This window comes from Symphalangus syndactylus, chromosome 15 (assembly GCF_028878055.3).
Source record: "Symphalangus syndactylus isolate Jambi chromosome 15, NHGRI_mSymSyn1-v2.1_pri, whole genome shotgun sequence".
In the NCBI taxonomy this organism is placed as follows: domain Eukaryota; kingdom Metazoa; phylum Chordata; class Mammalia; order Primates; family Hylobatidae; genus Symphalangus; species Symphalangus syndactylus.
In genome coordinates, this window is record NC_072437.2 from 82593927 (window position 1) to 82618034 (window position 24108).

At 37.9% G+C, this 24108-nt stretch overlaps 2 protein-coding genes across 2 annotated transcripts in view; one reads left to right on the top strand and one right to left on the bottom strand.

Annotated features, from left to right (window-relative positions):
* GTF2F2 (general transcription factor IIF subunit 2) overlaps positions 1 to 24108 on the top strand; it is a 171120-nt gene that overhangs the window by 62993 nt on the left and 84019 nt on the right. The window contains exon 5 of the mRNA XM_055245268.2: positions 23891 to 23972. Within this exon, the coding sequence (XP_055101243.1) occupies positions 23891 to 23972 (82 nt within the window). The remainder of the gene's footprint in view (positions 1 to 23890; positions 23973 to 24108) is intronic.
* KCTD4 (potassium channel tetramerization domain containing 4) lies at positions 8999 to 10713 on the bottom strand. The gene has a single exon (XM_055245267.2). The coding sequence runs from the start codon at positions 10711 to 10713 to the stop codon at positions 9934 to 9936; it is 780 nt and encodes a 259-aa protein (XP_055101242.1). The 3' UTR covers positions 8999 to 9933.

Here is a 24108-nt window from a genome sequence, read left to right on the forward strand (position 1 = left end):
AGACCAAAGTGGGAGGATCACTTGAGGCCAGGAGTTCGAGACCAGCCTGCCAAGACAGTGAAACCCCGTCTCTACCAAAAAACACAAAAATTAGCCAGGCATGGTGGTGCGTGCCTGTAGTGTAGTTCCAGCTATTCAGGAGGCTGAGGCAGGAGAATTGCCTGAACCCAGGAGCTGGAGGCTGCGGTGAGCCGAGATCACACCACTGCACTCCAGCCTGGGCAACAGAGTGAGACCCTGTCTCAAAAGACAAAAAAAAAAAAAAAAACCCAGAAAAACCAAAAGTGATATCCAGATATCATGGCATCAATTCCCTTCATATACCTCCTTCTCTTCTTCTTGCTGGCCACCTTAAAAAAGGAAAGGGTCATAGGACATTTCAACTAGTGGCGCCTTGAAATATATTTTATTTTTCACAGTAGTTTTAAGGAGTCATTGCTTTTGCTGTAAAATAATGAGTCAGAGTAAAAAAGCTTAGTCAATAGAGATCCTTTAGGGAATCCTTAAATGAATAACCAAGAAGATTTTAAGCATGTCAATTACTTGTATATGAACATTTCTCTCTGATGTTTTTAAGACAATTTTTAGGTTTTAAACAACAGCAACTTTACATTTTATCTTATAAAGCTGTATAATACAAAAACAATTAGTATGTATTTAGAAGTAAATATAAAATAAATCTATTAACCTGTGGATGAGTGAGTATTGCTTTTAAGTGATCTTCATATTTCGGCTATATAAGCCAGAAAAACTTACTTAGTATTGTCTTTGGGTCACTTTTGAAAGCTAGAGAGAGAGTTTAGGTTGAGAAAATGTCTCATCCAAAAGCATTGTCTTTTGGGTTACTTTTCATCTGTTTTTTAATTTTTAAAAAACTTTGTGAGCTTGAGCACATTATGTTAGCTTAAGTGTACAAAAAGCTAGCGGTAGCTTTTCTTGATGCTTCTGTTGATATGGTATTGGGGAAAATGCCTCATTGTTTGAATAGTCTACCACAAGCTTATTAATTTAGAAAACCAGAGATAATAATGCTAGCTCCTTAGGTAACAAATGGCCGCCCTTCTGGCTGAAGCTTTAGACTCCTCCCTCTCTCTGGAGGTAGCTCCTTATGTAGCCCCTTCTGATTCATACCCTGCCATTTCTAAGAATTTGACCATGTCTCTCTTCCAGTTTCCACCAGTTTAGCTTTTTAGACTACATTTCACTTTCTTAGTGTTGTTTGTTTGTTTGTTTGTTTGTTGAGATAGTCTCACTCTGTTGCCCAGGCTGGAGTACAGTGGTGCAATCTCAGCTCACTGCAGCCTCTGCCTCCTGGGCTCAAGCGATTCTCCTGACCCAGCCTCCTGAGTAGCTGGGATTACAGACGCCTGCTGCTATGCCCAACTAACTTTTGTTAGGTGATCCACCTGCCTCGGCCTCCCAGAGTGCTGGGATTACAAGTATGAATCACTGCACCCGGCCACTTTCCCAGTGTTCTTACTTCACTCCTTCCCAGATGACTCTAAAATAGCGTTCAAGATGCTTTGTGATCTTAAGTGTTTTTTAAAATTGCTTGGTACTGTAGGGAAACAGAATTATGCCTTTTTCTCTAGTCTATGTTTATACTCTTCCTCCATCTCCAGAGCAGGGCAGTACAAGAGTTTACTATATCTCAGCCGGGTGCGGTGGCTCACGCTTGTAATCCCAGTACTTTGGGAGGCCGAGGCAGGCGGATCACGAGGTCAGGAGATCGAGACCACGATAAAACCCCGTCTCTACTAAAAATACAAAAAATTAGCCGGGCGTGGTGGCGTGTGCCTGTAGTCCCAGCTACTCGGAGAGGCTGAGGCAGGGGAATGGCGTGAGCCCGGGAGGCGGAGCTTGCAGTGAGCCGAGATTGCGCCACTGCACTCCAGCCTGGGCAACAGAGCGAGACTCCGTCTCAAAAAAAAAAAAAAAAAAAAAAAAGAGTTTACTATATCTCAAAAATCTGTGAAGTTGTTCCTTTGCTTACTTGATGTAAAAATAGTCTCCCTCCTCCCATTTGCTTAAAGGTAGTCTACTTTTTTCTTAGATGGTCCCATGGAAGAATTTTTAGTTCATTTTTAGAAATCATTTTGCTGGTTGTTCCCTATTAGTAGCTATTCTTCAGGTTTAATTTGTTAATAATTCTGTACATGAATGAAGAAAATATGCCTAGCTCACAGAGGCTTCTTTCCTGGTTATCCCTCACGTGCCAGTCCCCCTTTTTCTTTCTGTGGTTGAGGCCCCACAAGTCTCAGAAGTGGATTCTCTGTACTAGTTTTTTCTTGCAGCACACTCATCAGGCAGGCTGGGTTCCCTTTTGGTTAACTGTGGCTTCTTCCATTATTTTAACTAGGTCTTGGCCTAGACTAATGAATAAGTGGAGGCACCCCCTTCCTTCAGTATTATTTTGCCCATTTTCAAGGTTCGTGTCCTTTGTCAAGTAAGTCTCTTACTGAGTTCCAGGATCTGGTCTGAAGGCATTATCACATAGTGGTTAAGAGCTTGGCACTTTGAAGGTTACTTGGTTGCTGTGTGACTGCAGGCAAATTGCTTAACTCTGGGGATCCCTGTTTCTTCATCTATAAAATGATAGTGTTAATACTACCTACCTCTGTCTGTTACAGTTAACTCCGCTAACAAGATATCAGTGACTTAAGCACATTGTTTTCCCTTGTAAGGGAAGTTCCTAGGTAAGAAGTCCTTGTCTGCTATGGCATTTCCAAGGTCATCAGCAGGCCTTTGCCATTGTTTAACTGTGGCTTCCATCCTCAGGGGGATCCAGAATGACTGCTGGAGTTACTACTGTCATATCTACCTCTCAGGCATCAAAAGGGAGGCAAGATGGGGAAGGTAAAGGGACTTTTTAATTCTTTGCAGGAGCATATCTAGAAGTCACTTTGCTTACATTCCACAGTCAGAACTTGATAACTTGGCCACACTTTGCAGCCATAGAACACTGGGAAATGTAGGTTTAATTTGGGTGTAGTTGCTACCGTTGATTAGGGTTCCATTTCTGACAAAGAAGGGAATGGATACAGGAGAAGTAATTAGCAATCTCTACCCCATCACCTCATGAGATCATTATGTGTTGTGTGCTTTAAAGCAGACAGTGCATGTCAATACTTAGTACCATGCCTGATGCAAAGTAATACCTCAGCAAATGCCAGACATTTTTATGATCTCCTGTGTTAAAGGATCAGATTATCTGCATTTACCACTTCTTTTTTCTTTTCTTTTTTTTTTTTTTTTTTTTTGAGACAGTCTTTCTTGGTCACCCAGGCTAGGGTACAGTGGCACGATATTGGCTCATTGCAACCTCTTCCTCCCGAGCCAACATGGCAAAACCCCATCTCTACTAAAAACTCCTGAGCCCAGGAGTTTGAGACCAGCTTGGGCAACAAAGTGAGACTCCATCTCTATGAAAATATATATTTTTTTAAATTTATATTTTAAAAATTTAAAAGGGGTATGTTATAATTGTCTCATTTTTAAATATCCAATTCGGTATCTTTTCTAAAATAACCGGTGGTTGAAATAAAACGAGAATTTCTGTATTTTATTATACAATGTTTAATGTACATTTCTGCATTGTTAGAAAAGTTTTATTAAATATAGGTCATTTATAACAACTTATATGTGTTCATGATTTTTGTTTGCTAGAAAATATTAAACCATTATGTATTTTTGTTAAGAAGTAGAAATACAGTCCACCTCTTCATAAATTTTTTTAGCCATATTTTAGATTCATCTTAAATATTTCTCTCTGTCCAGCCTATTTTCCTTTACTGCCACTCCCTTGGTGTTTGTTGACAGAAACAAATTAATTGTAATATTATCTTAAGCAAAATATGATTAGGACGATAAGTTGGCTACAGAAGAAGCCATTGTATATTTTAAAGCTAAATACAAATGATTTCTAAGTTGTGTGCTGTTTTGGATAGTCCTGTATATTACATCTTTGCTTTGTTAGCAAGGATAATTATGATTCAGATGCTGTAATTTTAACCTTGACTAACATTCATTGCTGTTTAAAATATTCATAATTTGTTAGATAAGTGTGTCTTTAAAATAGCATTATCACTTATATTACTCCTTACTGATTTTATTTATTTGTTTGAGATGGGAGTCTCACTCTGTTGCCCAGGCTGGAGTGCAGTAGCACAATCTCAGCTTGCTATAACCACCTCCTGGGTTCTAGCGATTCTCGTGCTGCAGCCTCCCAAGTAGCTCAGATTACAGGCACGCACCACCATGCCCAGCTAATGTTTATATTTCTAGTAGAGACAGGGTTTCACCATGTTGGTCATGCTGGTCTTGAACTCCTGACCTCAAGTGATCCGCCCGCCTTGGCCTCCCAAAGTGCTGGGATTACAGGTGTGAGCCACTGTGCCTGGCCCCGACTGATTTTATATTGCTGACAAAACAGCTGCTATGATTATTTTGTTATTGTAGATTTTGACATGAAGCTAGAAAATAAAAGTCCCAAGAAACCTATTATATCTGTTTTAAATGAATAGAATGAAAAACATGTTTGCCTATAGCAATTTAAAGTACAGTCTTGTGTTTTGTAGTATTTCATCACAGAATTAAACATGTGCTTGTTAAAAGTTCTCCATTCTATTCATGTGTAAGTAGAAAGCCTAATTAATATAAATGTGCATTTTGGGGAGACCTGTTCATGGTTTGCCATGAAAATACTTTTTACTGGACAAGATAATAATTAGTGCTTTATCAAAAGTTCATGAAGGTGAAGTACTTTACATACAATTTAGAATTTAATTTAAACCTTGCAAAAGCCCTATCAAATAGTTATTATTATCCTTATTTTACTGTGAGGATGTTGAAATTTTAAAAAGTTAAGGATCTTGCCTATAATCATGTAAGCAAGTTAGTGGAAGTTAATGGAATTAGAACCCAAGTCTAACTCCAGAGCCCACGTGTGTTTCACTGTGCTTTTTTCTCCTAATATGTCAGTTCTGTGGATTATACAGTCATAAAAAGTTAACCTATTTTTCAGCAAACCTGATATGTGAAAATCTTAGATTCACCAGCAGACAAATTTGTGATATTCTTTACTGTTGTGAGATGGATGATTCACTTTTTTTTTTTTTTAATTTAAGTTCTAGGGTACATGTGCACAACGTGAAGGTTTGTTATATAGGCATACATGTGCCATGTTGGTTTGCTACACCCATCAACTTTTCATTTACATTAGGTATTTCTCCTAATGCTATCCCTCCCCGGCTCCCCACCCCACAACAGGCCCCGGTGTGTGATGTTCCCCTCCCTGTGTCCAAGTGTTCTCATTGTTCAACTCCCACTTATGAGTGAGAACATGTGGTGTTTGGTTTTCTGTCCTTGTGATATTTTGCAGAGAGTGATGGTTTCCAGCTTCATCCATGTCCCTGCAAAGGACGTCAACTCATCCTTTTTTTTGGCTGCATAATACTCCATCGTGTATATATGCCACATTTTCTTTATACAGTCTGTTATGATGGACATTTGGGTTGGTTCCAAGTCTTTGCTCTTGTGAATAGTGCCGCAATAAACATACGTGTGCATGTGTCTTTATAGCAGCATGATTTATAATCCTTTGGGTATGTACCCAGTAATGGGATCACTGGGTCAAATGGTATTTCTAGTTCTAGATCCTTGAGGAATCACCACACTGTCTTCCACAATGGTTGAACTAATTTACACTCCCACCAACAGTGTAAAAGCATTCCTATTTCTTCACATCCTCTCCAGCATCTGTTGCTTCCTGACTTTTTAATGATCGCCATTCTAATTGGCGTGAGATGGTATTTCATTGTGGTTTTGATTTGCAATACCATTGAGGACATAGGCATGGGCAAAGGCCATTGTGGTTTTGATTTGCAATACCATTGAGGACATAGGCATGGGCAAAGGCCATTGTGGTTTTGATTTGCAATCAAAAATCAATGGGTTGCAAATTAAGAATTAGTAGACTTCCTCAATTTTATACTTTAAAATTATACTTTAAAAATGGTATTTGCAATACCATTCAGGATGGTATTGCAAATGGTAATACCATAGGCAGTACCATTCAGGACATAGGCATGGGCAAGGACTTCATGACTAAAACACCAAAAGCAATGGCAACAAAAGCCAAAATAGACAAATGGGATCTAATTGAAGAGCTTCTGCACAGCAAAAGAAACTGTCATCAGAGTGAACAGGCAACCTACAGAATGGGAGAAAATTTTTGCAATCTCTCCATCTGACAAAGGGCTAATACCCAGAATCTCCAAAGAACTTAAACAAATTCACAAGAAAAAAACAACCCGATAAAAAAGTGGGCAAAGGATATGAACAGACACTTCTCAAAAGAAGACATTTATGCAGCCAGCAGACATACGATTCACCTGTTTTTTAAATGACATGACATTAAAAATATTACTTTTCTAAAATTCAGTTTTTCACTCAGCGTTTCAGGAATACTTGCATTATAAGATTGTATCAAGTGAGGCAAACCTATAGTTTGGTATTCTGTATTCAACACCTACCTTGTGAATGCCTGTTTTCTGTCACGTTCTAAGTGTTAGGGATATAAGTGGCTTGCAAAATCAGACACAGTTTCTGTTGGCTCTGGTACTGGTATACCTGGGCTTCAAATCTTGGTTCCACCTTTTTATAACTATGTAATCTTGGGCAGGTTACTTAACCCCCTAAGTCTCCGTTTCTTCATCAGTAAAAAGGAAAGAATAATTAATACCTTTCTTAGAATTGTTTGAGGTTTAATTGAGAGAATGTATGTTCATAGCATGGTATCTGGCATGTAGTAAAATGCTTAATAAATGTGAGCTTTTATTAGCACCCTAAAAGTAAGTAACATTTGAAGTATAAGTTTTGTGGGGTTTTTTTTGTTTGTTTTTGTTTTTGTTTTGAGACAGAATCTTGCTCTGTCACCTAGGCTGGAGTGCAGTGGTGTGATCTCGGCTCACCACAACCTCCACCTCTCAGTTTAAGCGATCCTCTCGCCTCAGCCTCCCAAGTAGCTGGGATTACAAATGTATGCCACCATGTGTGGCTAATTGAAATACAAGTAATTTTCTTTAAAAAAAAAAAAAGACAAACTGAATAAGCTGATTCAGTAACATCATCTTCAGTCTGGCATGGTAGTCATCTTCCTTGAGTTATTTGAAAAGTCTCGTGTTTGATTTGTTTTGTATACCACCCTATATACATTTTAAAAATATAGTAAAAGCCGGCCAGGCGCGGTGGCTCACGCCTGTAATCGCAGCACTTTGGGAGGCCGAGGTGGGTGGATCAGGAGGTCAGGATATCGAGACCATCCTGGCTAACATGGTGAAACCCCGTCTCTACTAAAAACACAAAAATATATGTGTGTGTGTGTGTATATATATATAGTAAAAGCCATAATCTTCTCACATTTTAAGGATGGTGCTTGAGTCACCGTGTGGGGGTAATTCCAAATATAAGAGAATATATGTTTGGCTCATGGCAACTATAGTAACCTACTTTTTTATTACCTTTCTTTTGAGAAAGATAGTCACTTTGTGATTTGTTTTTTGGAACAGTATTTACTTATGAGAAAAAATTTGAGAAATAAATTTTTCAGTGACTGGGAACAGAAATACTCTGAAAGCTTCACTCTGACTTATAATTGACATTTTGTGTGATTTCTTGAGTTTCTTGAATGGAAAGTATTTCTGAATATATTTAGAAAATACTAACATTAAAATATAGATATTTTCTATACACTTAGAGGACAATATTTAGGCATTTGAATATATAAATCCAAGTACAAGTAATTTGATTTAAAAAGGTATATTTATAAAAAGTTACAAGGGTGGTCAGTCTAGTCAGATTTCCTTCTAGATTACTAAATTGTTTTAGAACATTGTGATTTATTAAAAGTGTGAGGAGGAATTAAATGTGTCCAGATACAAGTTCTAAAAGATGCTACATAAAAATGAATCTGATATTTTTAATGGTTTCTATCAATAATAAATTTGTTAAGATAGTTAAATTCTCCTCTTTGGATTTGATGAAAAACCTTACTTGTAATGCTTCTAAGGAGATCTGTTCAGCTATATCTCCTATAAAAAGATATGTCAGGGTTATTTTTATTATCTGTAATGAAATCTTGTAAGAGAAAATCTTGCTCTGACAGTAAATCACTACCTTTTTTTCATTACCAAAGTCCAAATGCCAAGGAAAAGTCAACTCCTAAGTTGGAGAGGCATATAAACAGTTCAATTATAGTGGCTATTCAAATAAATTTTACAATTCTTTTCCTGTTTTTATAGTTTTGTTCAGTCTTGATTAAGCTGTTTTAAAGTATGTAAAAGATAATGTTTTAGTAGAAATCTGTTTTTCTTAGTATATATAAAAATATTGTGTAGCTAATGTGGAATTTGGTTTTTAAATGTGATTTTTGAAGGAATTTTTTTGTAGAACAGATTTTAAAAGGTTTCTTTTAGTATATACAGCCAACTTTTACATTACATTAGCTGTTATAACTAGAAGTCAGTTATAGTTCTGGAAATGAATATTAGCTTTACTTATTCTAAGTTTTTATGAGTAATCAAACTTTTGGCATATATGCTAATTTATGTAACCTCAGTCAAGATTTTCAGACATCTTCTTGAGATTATTAAAATTAAGATTTAGTTACCAGATTTAATGGTTTAATTTTAAAGAAGAAAATTTAAATATATTTTGTTCTTAGAAGTTAAAGAACAGGTGAAATGATTTAGCTGTCCTTTGCAGGGGGAAAATACACTCATTTAAAGTTAAGTTTGTAGATTACTTAATTGAAACGGCCATACGTAAAATGTAATTTTTAAAAATAATTTTTTATTTGGCATGAAGTAATATTAACTCATTGAGTCTGAGATTTAGCATCCAAAAAGGCATTGAAAACAATCAAAGTTCTTTCGTAAGAATAATGTTTAGTTATGTTCATTTAATATTTTTGAGCTTGAAAAATGAACAGATACGGTGATTCTGAAAATGAACTCCTTTATTATTCTAATAACAGATACTCTATTGAGACTAAGTTACCCATGCTTTGTGGGAACTCAGCCTGCAAAGAATTGAATTTGCTGATTTTTGTCACTTCCAGGACCAGCCAGGGTTACTGTAGCCTGCCGGTTGACTACATCAATGCATAATTTTGTGCAAAATCATCAAGTGGTACTGTTTGTTTTTAAAGTGACATGTAACTTTTTATTATAATCATTAATACAATCAAAGAAGGTAGCAGTGCCTTTATTTATTTTTTATTGTCATCAGACAGTTTTCTAGGAATTTTCAGCAAAATACCAATTCAGCTATAAGTCTAATATGAAACACAGGAACTGTGAATATAAGCTTCTGGTGCCTGCTGTGGAAAAATCAAATCAATAGCTTTAATGTCTTCTTACAATCTCATTTTGTTTCACTATAGCTTTGTTTTAGTTAGATCTGCACATCTGTTTTGCTCTAGGTAGTTAATTTTGCCAGTTCAGTTTCTCTAGATTTTTGCCATAGTAGAAAAGGATTTTAAATATTAATAGCCCCTTAAAATATTTTATTACCATTTACTTAAATGAATGATAGATAATGTACATGCTTTGTTTTTTGTGCAAATACCCAAGACAATCTGATTGAAAGACAGCTTAAGGACAAATAAATAGCAAAAGCTTTCAGTCTTTATTTACAGTATATAGAAGGTTACTGTTTTCATTTTAGGTGGAAGAGTCTGATCAGCAGGAACACCCCAGAGGAAGGACATCTTTAGCGATAGAATTTACATACCGTTAGCTCACAGTAATTGATTAGTAGCAGGGCTCTGTAGTACAGAGCTAGCTGGGCATGTTATTTGGGATGCTTTTGATGCTGTAGTTTTCCGAAGCTTGCTGGCTGCATGCTTGTTGCCTTTGTTCGTGACACAGGTAATTACTTGATAAAATGAAGTGCATCGCTGTGAACAATTGACCCTTTGGAACAATCCAGGCTGGTCAGCAGTCTAAAGCCACACTTTAAAGCCATCATGATAGCCTCAAACTTAAGAGTTTCCAAGGTACAGACAAAGGTGTTGTCTTCCTTTAGTACAAGTCGAGTGCCATTTTCAGACTTTATGAAGTATTTAAATTGGATGATATTTGACGATATTGAAAACTCCTCTGGAAATCCATCCAGCCTGCTTTTGGACACCAGAACAATGCGAGACTTTATTTTTGATATGAAATCAGGAGCATTACAGAAGATTCTTAATCCTTGTGAACGATCGTGGTTATCTGTTATTTCCAAGAAAGTAGTCTCTCTGGGTGTTAGCTGTTCTTTCTCCCACCTGGATTTCACTTCCTCTGCCAGTCCCTTGAGCTGAAAGAATTCTGCTTCCTGTGCAAGAAGTTGATTTTCTCGAAACCCTTCGGGCAATAGAAGTTCTCCATTTCGTAGGAAGTTTAGGACATGCCTGAAGAGGAGCCCATCCCTGTCTATGAAATAATGACCATCAGCATCAAACGGGCAGAGGATTTTTCCATTTACTATACCTTCAAGGAAAGTGTCTGGGTACTTGGTCAGTGTTTGTTTTTGAGTAATGTATAAATATCCACCAACGTTGAGAGTTATCAGTGTGGATTTGCAGTTCTTTCCTTGATCGGTGTCTTCCAGGCTGTTGTGTTTCCCTTCGTACTCCTTTTCTTTTTCTCTTCTGTTTATTTTACGCTCCATTTTTTGAAGATGCTATTTCAGCTTGTTCTTCTTGGCTTTGAGATTTTTTAAAAAGAAACACTACCACACAAGCACGCCTTTATTCAGCCCCAGCCTGGTGATGGAATGGAAACGCTGGCAGCATCGCCTGCGCTGTCAGCTCGGTTTTGCAGTAGGTGGCGTATCAGCCTATGTATGCAGGAGCTTTCTGGAGTAAGACGGAAAAGAGAATTTGCATTTAACTGTATCAGGGAAGGGATATGTTGTGAAAGGATTTTCATGTCTATCCTTTGAAGTAATAAGAGTTACTCAGAATAAATTGAATTTCCTCTTGTCAGTTAAGCAGATCCAATGTTTAATTCTTCATCCAAATGTGAATGTTTAACTGTTTCTAAATGCCTAAGTTATTTTTTAATCAGGCAGGCTTAATATTTAATAATATTGTCATCTTTTGGAAAATAATGTGTATTGATTTAGTGTCATCTTTTTAAAGTAAATTTAAGTAGGAAACATAAGGTGAAAATTCTAGGTGTATGCAATTTTCTTTCCTGGAAAAAGTCACACATTTCACAGTAGTGTAGTCATTTTTGAGACACAAATAAGAATACTTAACTTGCTCCTTGTGACACTGCACTTGAATTTAATTGGATTTGCATGTGATTCTGATTTGGCGATCTTTGTTAAAGGATGTTAAGAAATTTTTTTATTTTTTATTTTTTATTATTTTATTTACCCTAAAAGTAAAAAAAAATCAAATAGGCTTTACAGTAATCACTTACTTTTTTTGGTTAAGATTTTCTGTGGAAAATTCATGAACTTGTTTCACTCGCAGCCTGCTTTTGTGCTGAACAAAGACTTGGACAATTATAGAAAATACTGTGACTGTGTATGTACATGCATATATATGCCATAGGAAGATAGGAGAAAGATCTAGATTCAGAATACCTACTACAAGATAGTGTCATGGGTAAGTTAGTTTCTTGTTTGTTTGTTTCACAGTGGGCAAAATAAACCACCAAAGCCTAACCTTGTTTTTCAGCTTGGGAGCTGGAACAGTGTGAATGATGTCACCCTCCACTTCCCACATCTTTTTCCTCTTTCCCCTATAACTTCCCTTCCAAAGCAATTTAGGGTTCTGAGCTTTCACTTCTAGCATTTAAAGGCTCAGTGGTAAGAAATGTAAACCTTGTCCCCAGTACACTATTATTTGGCCTATCTGCTAAATTATTCTGGGAAACTACATTGTTTTTTGTTTTTGTTTTAATTTTTAATTTATTTTTGTAGAGACAAGTTTTTGCCATGTTGCCCAGACTGGTCTGAAACTCCTGGATTCAGGTGATCTGCCCATCTCAGCCTCCCAGAGTGCTGGGATTACAGGCATGAGCCACTGCGCTGGGCCACACTGTTAAAAGTCAGACTTTAGTTTATATTTCTTTTGCATTAAAAGTATTTTAAAATTATTTAACTGTATGTTGACATAGAAATATTGGAAGAGATTCTTCTAAAATGCATACTTCTTATTATCTTTAAACAATATTAGATTTTCAGGTATAAAAAGTTACATTCTTATAGTGATCTTGAAGTTAACATTTATGTATTATTGAGATCAAAAGTTCATTGAAATCAAACTAGAAAACTAAGGCATAATGTTTTTAGAGCTGTGTTTTTGCTTAGAGACTATGAAATTCAACTTCCTCATTTCACCAAAGGTAAAATTGCATTCCAGAGAATTTTTAGTATTTTATCTAGGATTTCACAGCAAAGCCAACATTATGACTAAAACTTCCTTTAGTCCTGCAGCACTTAGTAAGACTTACTCTTATATTCTGACAATCTCACGTTTGTCTTGATTTTGCTTTTTTAGATTAAGTCTTTTCTGTCAATACAACTTTTTAAGAAATACTGAATAGATTTTGAGGGAGAAGGGATACAACTTTGGAAGTATATTCATGGAATTCTTGTGTTACCATTACAAATAGTCACTGCACATGAGTAGCATCATATAATAGCAAAATCAAAAAGGTATAACAATTTCATTTATAGGTATAGTCCTCTTTTTTTGAACTTTATAGGATACCAGAATTAGTACAACATAACTGTAGTATAGTGATGGAGACTGTGCTAGCATGTTCTTGCTTGTTTAAATAAAGTGATGTGGATAGATACTATGTACTCTGGGTCTGCTTCCTTACACCGTTTGGCCTGTCTATAGATGCCTTCATGGGAAGCCCCAATGCTATTGCTGTTGGAGGATAGGCTTCTATGAGATGAAGAGAAGGCAGGAGTGAGTCAGGACAGCTGGAAGTGGGACTGCTGACCTTCAGTCATCACTCCAGGGCCACCTTACACTCCTAACTCACTCACTTCTGGTTTCTGCTACCAGGTTTTCAAAACCACTGATGAGTGCTCGTTTCTGTAGGCTTGCCTGAACAGACCCTGAACCATTCCATCTTGTGCCTCTTCTCCTTGATTGTTTTTTCTCACTCTAGACTTCACTCTGGTGTTCTTCTGCAAAGTTGACATGTGTGATTTCTTTGCCATCCATGGCCTGGCAACAGTAGTGTAACTGAAGCCTTGTCTTAGTGCCAGGCTTATACAAATCCATAGGACTTTTGTGTCCTCTTTGGCCCAACTTACAGACTTAAGGAAGAAAAATGTAGGCCAGGCATGGCTTATGCCTGTAATCCCAGCACTTTGGGAGGCTGAGGTGGGCGGATCACTTGAGGCCAGGAGTTTGAGACCAGCCTGGCCAGTATAGGGAAATCCCTTGTCTACCAAAAATTAAAAAAAAAAAAAAAAAAAAAAATTAGCTGGGGTGTGTTGGTATATGTCTGTAGTCCCAGCTACTTGGGAGGCTGAGGCAGGAGAATCGTCTGAGCCCGGGAGGTGGAGGTTGCAGTGAGTCGAGATAGCATCACTGCACTCCAGTCTGGGCAACACAGTAAGACCCTGTCTCAAAAAAAAAAAAAAAAAAAGCACCCAGTAGGCCCCACTGTATGCCTGTTACTCCATATTACCTCCAGCAAAGCAAAGTGACTGCAATTCATGGAAATTATAGGAGTTCATTGATCATTGCTGCCTGTAGTGGTACACATGCCCCTTAGGAGAAGGCCAGATTATCTCTTTTTAGTCTATTCTAAATTTATATTTACTTGCTAGGGGGCGGCGAGTGGGTATTGCTTGTCCGAGGTAGTATCAGTAAGGTCTCCACAGCCCTGAAACTATAAGAATGGTGCTTCAGTACCTGTACCAAGGGAGACATCCCTGGATCATGGGACTATGTTTCTCTTCCTCATTGCGGATACAAACTGGAACTGCTCAGTTTAGTGGTTTCAGCAGAAGGGTTTAAACCACACATGTCAAAGATGAGCTTACCTGGATCCACTTGGCCACTAGATTTGAAGATTTTATCTGCCTTTGCAGGCAAAAACATAAAATTTTGAAAGATTATGGTCCTGTTTCCTACTCAGTACCTTAACTATTAGAGTTAGATCACCTCTGTCTTAGACATCTTTAATCATACATAACCAACTTTGAGAATTTGAACTGGTCCTTAGTATGAGTGTATCCTATAGTTAATTGGGTCCAATGCCTAACTAAATTCTGGCAGAACCTTCCACTATGAGGTAATGCTAATGTCCTACCGTCTGCATAAGGAAGAACTCATTCCAGCAGGAATTCCCACCTTTTTACCAACTACTATTGGGAAATGAGGTCTTTGTCATCCCGTGATTGATGCAGGACATCATTGTAATATATACACTTGCTCCATTTATATGCCAGAGATGTTCCCATGCCATGGAAGGAAGTGGAACCTTACCAGGAGGTTATCTCTCCCGACTGGAAGATACAAAAAGTGTGATAATTCTCCTAGACTTAACAGGTCATTCCTCTATAAAATTCAAACACTCTTCAAGGAAAAGGGATGGTTTTAGAAGCTGCCGTTGATAAGAACAGGGAGCTTTTGTCTCCACATTCTCCCCTGCTATCAAATCTTGGTTGTTGTCAGCTGCATGCTTCTCTGCTTGTCTTTTAAAAGGATTTCGTTCCCATTACCTTAGAAAGAAAGTAAAAGCTAGAGAAGCTGCTGTCAATTTTTTACTTAAACCTGACACTATATCTCTGTCTTGGACTTGCCCATATTTTTGTTTGTTTGTTTGTTTATTGATCTGTGTTTTGACCTTCCTCTGCCTTCCACAAGCTGAGTTTATTTTTTTTTTTAACATATACTTGCTTCATCGCCTCTTGTCAATAGCACTGAATGTAAGAAACATTCATTTTGATATTGAGGTATGAATATTTTGTGTTGGCTTCTTTTGTGTGTTAAAAATAAAAATTACACTGTCTTAATTATTGACATATTTTAAGAATCAAGGATTTTCCCATGTTAATGTAATTCTTTTTGAGTGTCCAAATTTTAGTTCTATTTTGAAATATAAAATTTATCTGCTCTAAATGTTGTCTGCTACTGGTATTATACTAACAAAAGTACAATGGCAGCCACTTTATGTAACTGATTGACCACAGCATCTGTGCAAAGTACTTGAATCTTCCTAGGACTAATAGGACGTAACCTCTGGCCAGAAGGTCATGTGAACATGTCATTGCAGTCCAAAGAATACAGCTGTAAATATTTTGCAGTGTTCAACTGTGTTTTCAAGGAAGCCCAGGAAAATTACCTACATTGGTAAATGTTTTAGCCTCATTTGAGGAGTGTAGAAAAGCATAAGGCACTATTTGTCAAAAGGAGCACAAATAAAGACAACAGACTAGCTCAAAAGTTCAGGTGAAATTCCATTCCACATTTCTTTGATTTTCACTACAGAGGCAATCTTGACAATTTATAAATCATATTAATTCATGTTTTACATGTACTTTGGAAAATGAGTATTTCAGGGAAACCTGTGTTTTATAATTTTGTAAGCAGAAGTCATACCTTAAGTTTTTTAAAATGAAGTTTTTTTTTGAAATATAACTGGTGCGTTATTATTTACTGGAAAATTCTATTGTAACCAGATGAGCATAGCACTTATATAAGCCATCAAATGAACATTAAAATTATAATATTGTACAGAACTCATTTTTATAGTGCTATTTGGCAAAATGCAATTTTACTTTCTCTTTGGGAAGAAGATATTTTAAGCTAATAACCATTATCTACAATCTCAAAATGAGGGGCATAACTTTGAAAACTCTTGTAAAGATACTACAGTTAGGAAGTAAATGACTAAAGAGGGTCTCTGTTCCCATATGCTAGCGCCTGCCACTGTTCTTTCTGTTTTTCTCATCGCTTAACATCCCCTTGTGTCTTCAGTGATGAGGTGGTGTGGAGGAGAGAGAAGAGGACCTGAACAGGAGAACAGGATGTGATGGCTCTAGGGAGCCAAATGTGGTTTCTTACAGAGTAGGGAGGAGTTGTAACTTAGGGATGGAGAACTCTATCATATCACACATTTTTTTCATATTTACCATTTCTATAACTGAGGTACATCTTAATATCGTTAGCTTGTCAAAGTTTAGCAGCAGTATTTTGTCTTGGTGGCACGTAAAATAATGATTGATATTACAAATGATAGCATCTTATAGTTGATGAAATATTTGAGCAGCTCTGTGAGCTATTCCCTCCGTATCACAAGAAAGTAAAATTAAGGCCGGGCGCGGTGGCTCACACTTGTAATCCCAGCACTTTGGGAGGCCGAGGCGGGCGGATCACGAGGTCAGGAGATCGAGACCACGGTGAGACCACGGTGAAACCCCGTCTCTACCAAAAATACAAAAAATTAGCCGGGCGTGGTGGCGGGCGCCTGTAGTCCCAGCTACTCGGAGAGGCTGAGGCAGGAGAATGGCGTGAACCCGGAAGGTGGAGCTTGCAGTGAGCCGAGATTGTGCCACTGCACTCCAGCGTGGGCGACAGAGCGAGACTCCATCTCAAAAAAAAAAAAAAAAAAGAAAGTAAAATTAACAGACAGGGAGGAGGGAAAGAATTTTGCAGGGAGATGAGAGAGAGAGGAGAGAGAGGGAGAGACAAAACAATGTGGCTGCTTGATGTTAAAATTAGGCAAATTATAACTTTTATAAAATTAAATTTTATTTTTTGATACAGGATCTTGCTCTGTCACCCAGGCTGGAGTGTATTGCAGCCTTAACCTCCTGGGCTCAGGTGAGCCTCCTGCCTTAGCCTCCCATATAGTTGGGGCCACAGGCATACCCCACCATACCTGGCTAACTTTTTTATTTTTTTGTGGATACTGGGTCTCACTTTGTGGCCCAGGCTGGGCTCAAGCTATCCTCCTGCCTCAGCCTCCCAAAGTTTTGGAATTACAGATGTGAGCCACCATGCGTGGCAAAATTCCTGAAGATCAAATAGAGAACAGAATATTACTTCACAAGTTTGAATAAAGAGCAGCCTTTTAATAATACAGGGATAGAAAGTTTGCCTAACTGGTTTGTTAAGATGCTAGTACCTTTTATTAGTAGACCTCACCTGAGAACCACAGGCAAAAAAAACTTCTAGGAACATATTTTAAATGAGAAGAAAGGAGACTACTAGGAATATTAAAAATGGTTTACCTTTTAAATGTACCTGCTTCTTGAAAAGATTATTTCTTCAGCCTTTTCCCAGAGAGTGTCGACACAGGTGTGATGTAATTAAGAATCAGGAGAGTAACTTCAAGGTCTGGAGGATCAGCCTGAAATGTTGGTTGGTAGTCCTCTGGTCTGAGTTTTTACAGGAGCTGGAAGTTCTCTTAGAGGCCTCCACATTCAACTGGATCCAGAAGGTCTTGTGGAAATGAATAAGTGTAACTTCCTGATGCCTAAGACTTCCTAACATACCTGATTTCATTACTTACATGCCAATGCTAATAAGCAGTGTTGCTGCTTGCTTATTCCTTTAACTTGTTCAAACTAGGGATGCCCTTAACTTTTTTTAAAAAGTGCCAGTATCATTTCTCCTCAGTTCTTTGACATAGAGTGTATCTCAAGTTCAGATATAGGGCAGGGCAATCCAGCATAGAGCACAAATTTAAATATTTTCAAGCCTTGGGCAGCTTCTTAACATTTTGTTATTCTCTTTCTGCTCAAAGAAAATTTAATTATATCTAGGTCTTTTGGAAAGTACTAGAGTGAACAGAATGAACACTAATGAAATAATAAAACATCCCCAGTTGGAGAGGCAGGCTAGCATTTTTATTTAGTGAAAGAGACCTAGAAGAGATCTCAGACATTCTAGAATATCATTATTATAGATGCTGAGGCCCAGAGATGTAAAATAACTTCTCCAAAGTAACACTGCTGTTTAGTGACAGAATCATAACTAGAAGCCTTCAGTTCTTTTTATAGGATGTGCTTTATATACATAACCTTTAAGTTTTTCTGTCGAGTTTTTTCTGATTTTAGGTGGTGGGATATACATAAATAAATTACCATCATCAAAGATGTGTGTTCATACTCAATAAGATTCTTTCGGTTGCAAGTAGCAGAAACCAGTCAACAAACCAATCTAGCCAAAAAAGGAGTGCGGGGGAGAATTTAGAAAGAATCCCATACTGTTTCCCAGAATCCAAAGAAGAGCAAATGGCCAAGGAAAAGATATGAATTGAGCCATTCCAAAGCCTTTGGTAGGATAAGTTTGTGTGGCTTCTCTGCAGAGTGCTGGCAAGACCATGTCCTTCTAGTAATTTGTGGTGTGAGCCCCTTAGTTGAACATTTCAAGCACAAGAGCGAGCAAGCACAGACACACATAGAGGCCATTCCCACCACCTTCAGTGCTCTTCCTTCTTACCTCCACCCACCCCAGTCTAAATCCTACCCATTTTTCAAGGTCCAGCACAATCATTGCTTTTTCTTCAAAACTCTTCTTGGCCTGACGTGGTGGCTCACGCCTGTAATCCTAGCACTTTGGGAGGCCGAGGTGGGCGGATCACCAGAGGTCAGGAGTTCAAGACCAGCCTGGCCAACATGGCAAAACCCCATCTCCACTAAAAATACAAAAATTAGCCTGGCGCAGTGGCGCGCACCTGTAATCCCAGCTACTCAGGAGGCAGAGGCAGGAGAATCGCTTGAATCCAGGAGGCAGAGGTTGCGGTGAGCCAAGATCGCGCCACTGCACTCCGGTCTAGGCAACAGAGCAAGACTCCATCTCAAAACAGAACAAAACAAAAAACTCTTCTTGATCTCTAGCTAGACATAATCTCTGTGTGTGTGTGTGTGTGTGTGTGTGTGTGTGCAAGTGCATGTGTGTTTAATCCCAGTACTCTTGTATGTTTCTGTTTTATGACCTTTAACATATTCAACTTGACAGAAGAATCCTACAGCACATGTGGAATAACCAGTAATTGGCCAGTTACATTAAAAGATGGGAAATCATAAAAATGATATCAATATGCAGTTCCTATCTGCCTTAAACATTTTATCTTAAAACTTATAAATGTATGTTTAGTTGGCTGGGCACGGTGGCTCACGCCTGTAATCCCAGCACTTTGGGAGGCCGAGGTGGGCAGATCACGTGAGGTCAGGGGTTTAAGACCTGCCTGGTCACCATGGTGAAACCCTGGCTGTACTAAAAATACAAAAATTAGCTGGGCATGGTGGCGCACACCTGTAATCCCGGCACCTCAGGTGGCTGAGGCATGAGAATTGCTTGAACCTGGGAGGCGGAGGTTTCAGTGAGTTGAGATTGCACCACTGTACTCCAGCCTGGGTGACAGAATGAGACATCATTTCAGAAAATAAATAAAATAAATGTACATTTAGTTGCTGATGTATATGTAAGACAAGGCCTTTGCTTTGAATATAGGATACTGACTGACCATCTGCTTTCATTTCAAAAATTAAACCCATCATTTAGTTTTTCAGTCTCACTCTGTCGCCCAGGCTGGAGTGCAGTGATGTGATCTCAGCTCATTGCAACCTCTGCCTACAGAGTTCAAACAGTTCTCATGCCTTAGCCTCCCAAATAGCTAGGACTACAGGCACGCACCACCACGCCCAGCTTTTTTTTTTTTTTTTTTTTTTTTGGATTTTTTTTGGATTTTTAGTAGAGACACGGTTTCCTTGAGTTGCCTGGGCTAGTCTCAAACTCCTGGCCTCAAGTGATCTGTCCTCCTCGGCTTCCCAAAGTTCTGGGATTACAGGCGTGAGCCACTGCACCTGGCCCCATGATTTAGTTTAGATTTTCCATTTTGGTTTCTTTGAAAAGGAGCAAGAACTTAGACACTGTGAAACTATCTAAATGCAGACTCTTTCTAGACTCCTGTGCTTCCCTTTCAGTCTCCAGTTGTCTCACCTGTACCTAATTTGACAGTATTTGTTACAACTTACCTTTATATCATCTTACCAAAGCATTCTACATAGTTTTTATAGAAACACCTCCCAAATTCCCCTCATACTCGTAATTTAATGGGCTTTTGTAATATATAATCAGATTACATAATTATTAAAACTAATATAGACAAGTTCTAGCATCGTTTGAGCAGAAGTGTGTGGGAGTGCTAGAGATTAACCTATTACCCACTAGTATATAGTGAGCTGTGGGCATCTGTCGCTATATTTAATAGCAGGCAATTGAGAGCCTTTGTTAATCTAGAGGTGAGTTAAGTAAAGGTGTATCAAAAGTGCTTCTGGTGTATTAAGATGATTTATATACCTGTCTTATCCTAAGAGACCAGCAGCTCTCGAAATGTGGTCTGGGAACCAGTGGGCAGAGGGGTCCCCGAGATCCTTTCAAGGGGTCGATGATGTCAAGACCATTTCTATAGTAATGCTAACGACTTTTTTTATTTTTTCACTCTCATTCTCTAGAAATTTCTTAATTTTAGTTTCTAATATGGTAGATATCAGCAGTTAAAACTTATAAACAGGTTTTTTGGGGGTCTATACATTTTTCCTTTTAAAAACATTTAAATTTAGGTTTTTCAAGTTTATTTTTTAATTGACAAGTAAAATTTGTGTATATTTATGGTATATAACATGATGTTTTGATATATGTATATTTGTGGAATGGCTAAATCAAGCTATTCACATCTATACTTTTTAACTAATACACACCACAGAATGTTTGAGAAAGTCTACGCTCCTTGAGGGTAGGAGCCGTGTTTTATTTGTTATTCCTGATGTGCTCTTGCATTGTCTTTTACATAGTAGGCACTCAGTAAATAGTTAAGAAATGTATGAGAATAAAATGAATTATTTTTCAAGTATTTGTGGTCTTTTAAACTGGGTCAACAAACTAGTTTTAAGTGAAGGTTTCTGTATTAATGAATAGGATCTATAATTAACAGCAGTAATGTGCAAGTGGGTGCTTTTAAATACTTTTAAAATAAAATTTAATACCTTCCCTTTGAAATCTTAAGCAGTATTTTGAAAAAAGACAAGAAGTGTGGTTTAGTGGAAAAAATATGAGAATGTGTTCCTATAAGGCTTTAAAAAGAGAGCAGGCAAATCATGCCTAGGGGGCTGCATCAAGAGTAAATTGGCGTTTTAAAAATGTATTTAAGAAGAGAAGGGGAGAAAGGAAGTGAACAGAGATGTCAGGTTACTTAGGAACATCCAGTGGATGGGAAAATTCATTGCTGATGAAGACTTTTCCGTTCACTTTGAGTAGCATTTGAAAGCTATTTTAGGTTTGAAAAAAAGATATGATAGAAAATTATGGTTTGAGGAAGTAAATGTTACTGCTCTGTGTGAGTGACCTTAACTGAAGAATAGTGAGGGGAGTGGTGGCCAAGTTGTAATGGGCAGTTGCTGTGGACCTGATTTCTACCCTTGAGCTGTCATATGGAGAAGGTTGATAGCACAAACCTTTAACTGAAAGTTAAATTCAGCCTGTCTACCTGTAGTAGGTACTGCTAAATAAGTGAGGAGCATTCACTTAGTAAAAGGTAGCTATATTAGTCCATTTTCACACTGCTATAAAGAAATGCCTGAGACTGGGTAGTTTATAAAGGAAAGAGGTTTAATTGACTCACGGTTCCGCATACCTGAGGAGGCCTCAGGAAACTTACCTTCATGGTGGAAAGCAAAGGGGAAGCAGGCACCAAGGTGGCAGGAGGGAGAAGTGAGAGCACAGGAAGAAGCTGCCAGTGAGAACTCATTATCACGAGAACAGCATAGGGGAAACTGCCCCATGATCCAGTCATTTCCCTCCCTTGACACATGGGGATTATAATTCGAGGTGAGATTTGGCTGGGGACACAGAGCCAGACCGTATCAGTAGCTCTTTTAGTTGCAACATTAATAAACACGTGGATATGTGACTAAATTATTTGCAGGGATAGTAGTCTAGATTTATTTATTTTTATTTTATTTATTTAGTTTTTTGAGACGGAGTCTTGCTCTGTTGCCAGGCTGGAGTGCAGTGGCATTATCTTGGCTCATTGCAACCTTTGCCTCCCGGGTTCAAGCGATTCCCTTGCCTCAGCCTCCTGAGTAGCTGGGACCACAGGTGTGTGCCACTATGCCTGGCTAATTTTTTATATTTTAGTAGAGACAGGGTTTCACCATGTTGGCCAGGATGATCTTGATCTCCTCACCTCGTGATCCGCCTGCCTCGGCCTCCCAAAGTGCTGGGATTACAGCTGTGAGCCACTGTGGCCGGCCTAGATTTATTTTTTTAAAGGATTAATTGTCCTTTGTTGGACTTTCCTCATGCATTTAAGACATTTGATATATCAGATTTTCCCAAATCTTGCTATTGTTGTGACGACTTAAGAATTTTTCTTGATAGAACTTTCAGCTTCAGCAAGAGCCAAACTTGAATATAAGCTTTTTGTTTTAAGAAAATTCAAATTTTAATTTTATTAAAGACATTAATGAGAGGAAATTATTTTTAGAATTTAAACTTTACTATAAAATAATTACGGCTTTTAAAATATTTTCTTCCTGCCATATTTTGGTATAAGGTAGTCATGCTTCTCTCATTGCTTTTTCTGCATCTTCTTGAGATTTGTTGCATATGTTGCATTAAGGGACCCTGGATACATTGATTATATACAGTGTGCTTGTAATTAGTTCGTAGAGTCCCCTAGATTTTGGAGACATCCAAAGATCACTAAAAAAAGATTTTTTAGTATAAATATGTAGGCATGGTTCTATACACTTTCTGCGTTTTGATCAATTTATCTGTCTCCCCCAGTGAACTGTATGCTTCTTGAAAACAGCACTGTGTCTTAATCATCTTGATTCCACAATGCCTAGATGGGGCCTTTTGCATAGCAGACATTTTGCTAATGTTAGTGGAATGAAGTAATTCTCTCTGAAAAGATGAATCATAAATGCACTACTCATGAGCCAGGGAATTTCCTGAGTCTCTTCTTAAAACCCAGGTGAATTCTTGTGGAAAGAAGACTGAACCTTAACTGTTTCTAACCACAGTCATACATTTCCAGGGTATCATAAAGCTGATACCATTATGAGACATTTATATGTGTATTATATAATAAGGTAAGGTCTGTCAAGTGACCACACCACAATGCTTGGTGGCCAGTAGGCACACAATAGATGCTAGCCTTTGTTTCCTTTTTCTGATTCTCCTAGGTTTTATGTCAGAGTCACTATAAGAATTACTAAGGATAGGGGAAATTGCCTTTCTGTTTGGACAAATATTCATAGCAGTTAAAGATTCTGTTTTGACATGCCCAGATTTAGAATTCTGCAGGAAAACAGAAGTCAGAGCAGCTGGCAGGCTGAACTGGTACACAGTATAATCCAGAGAGTAGACCTGCCCAGTGTCACAGTATTTTCTGGGCTGGCTGTTCTAGTCACAAGGTACTCAAGAATTTTATTCACACACACACACACACACACACACACACACACACAGTCTTTGATTTAGTGGTTTAGACTAGCTGTGTTTTCAGAAGTTACCTCTTTGTCAAAGACGATAGCCTTTATACTCTTTAATTTGATTTTATGCCCTTTTAAGCTACCTTATTTAGAAGGAGCTGAGTGTATAAAAGCTGTTCCTGGCAAAGGGCTGCAGCAGCCTAATAAACAAATCTGACAGGAGCCCAGTTTGTTACTAAGCCAAGAATAAGGTTTCTCTCTATTCTGACCAGTGAGATTCCTAAAACTTAACTATTTTTTCTTGATTTTTGGTATTAATTATATTTGATTGTCATATTACTGTGTTTAGTGTGTCAAAATACAGTCTTGAAAATGATAAGTATTATCTCTGAATCCTTTTTTTTTTCCATTCAAGATAAGCTGTCATTGGAAGGAATAGTGGTACAAAGAGCTGAATGCCGACCAGCTGCCAGTGAAAACTACATGCGATTAAAAAGGTTGGTGTTTTGTAACTCCAGAATGATACCTGATATTTCCCTTTCGGGATTGAAATACGTGTGTTATATCGCCTATTGACTGCATTAAAACTGTGGTTATTGTTGAGTGTTTGCTTCAAAAGCTGTTTGGTTTTAA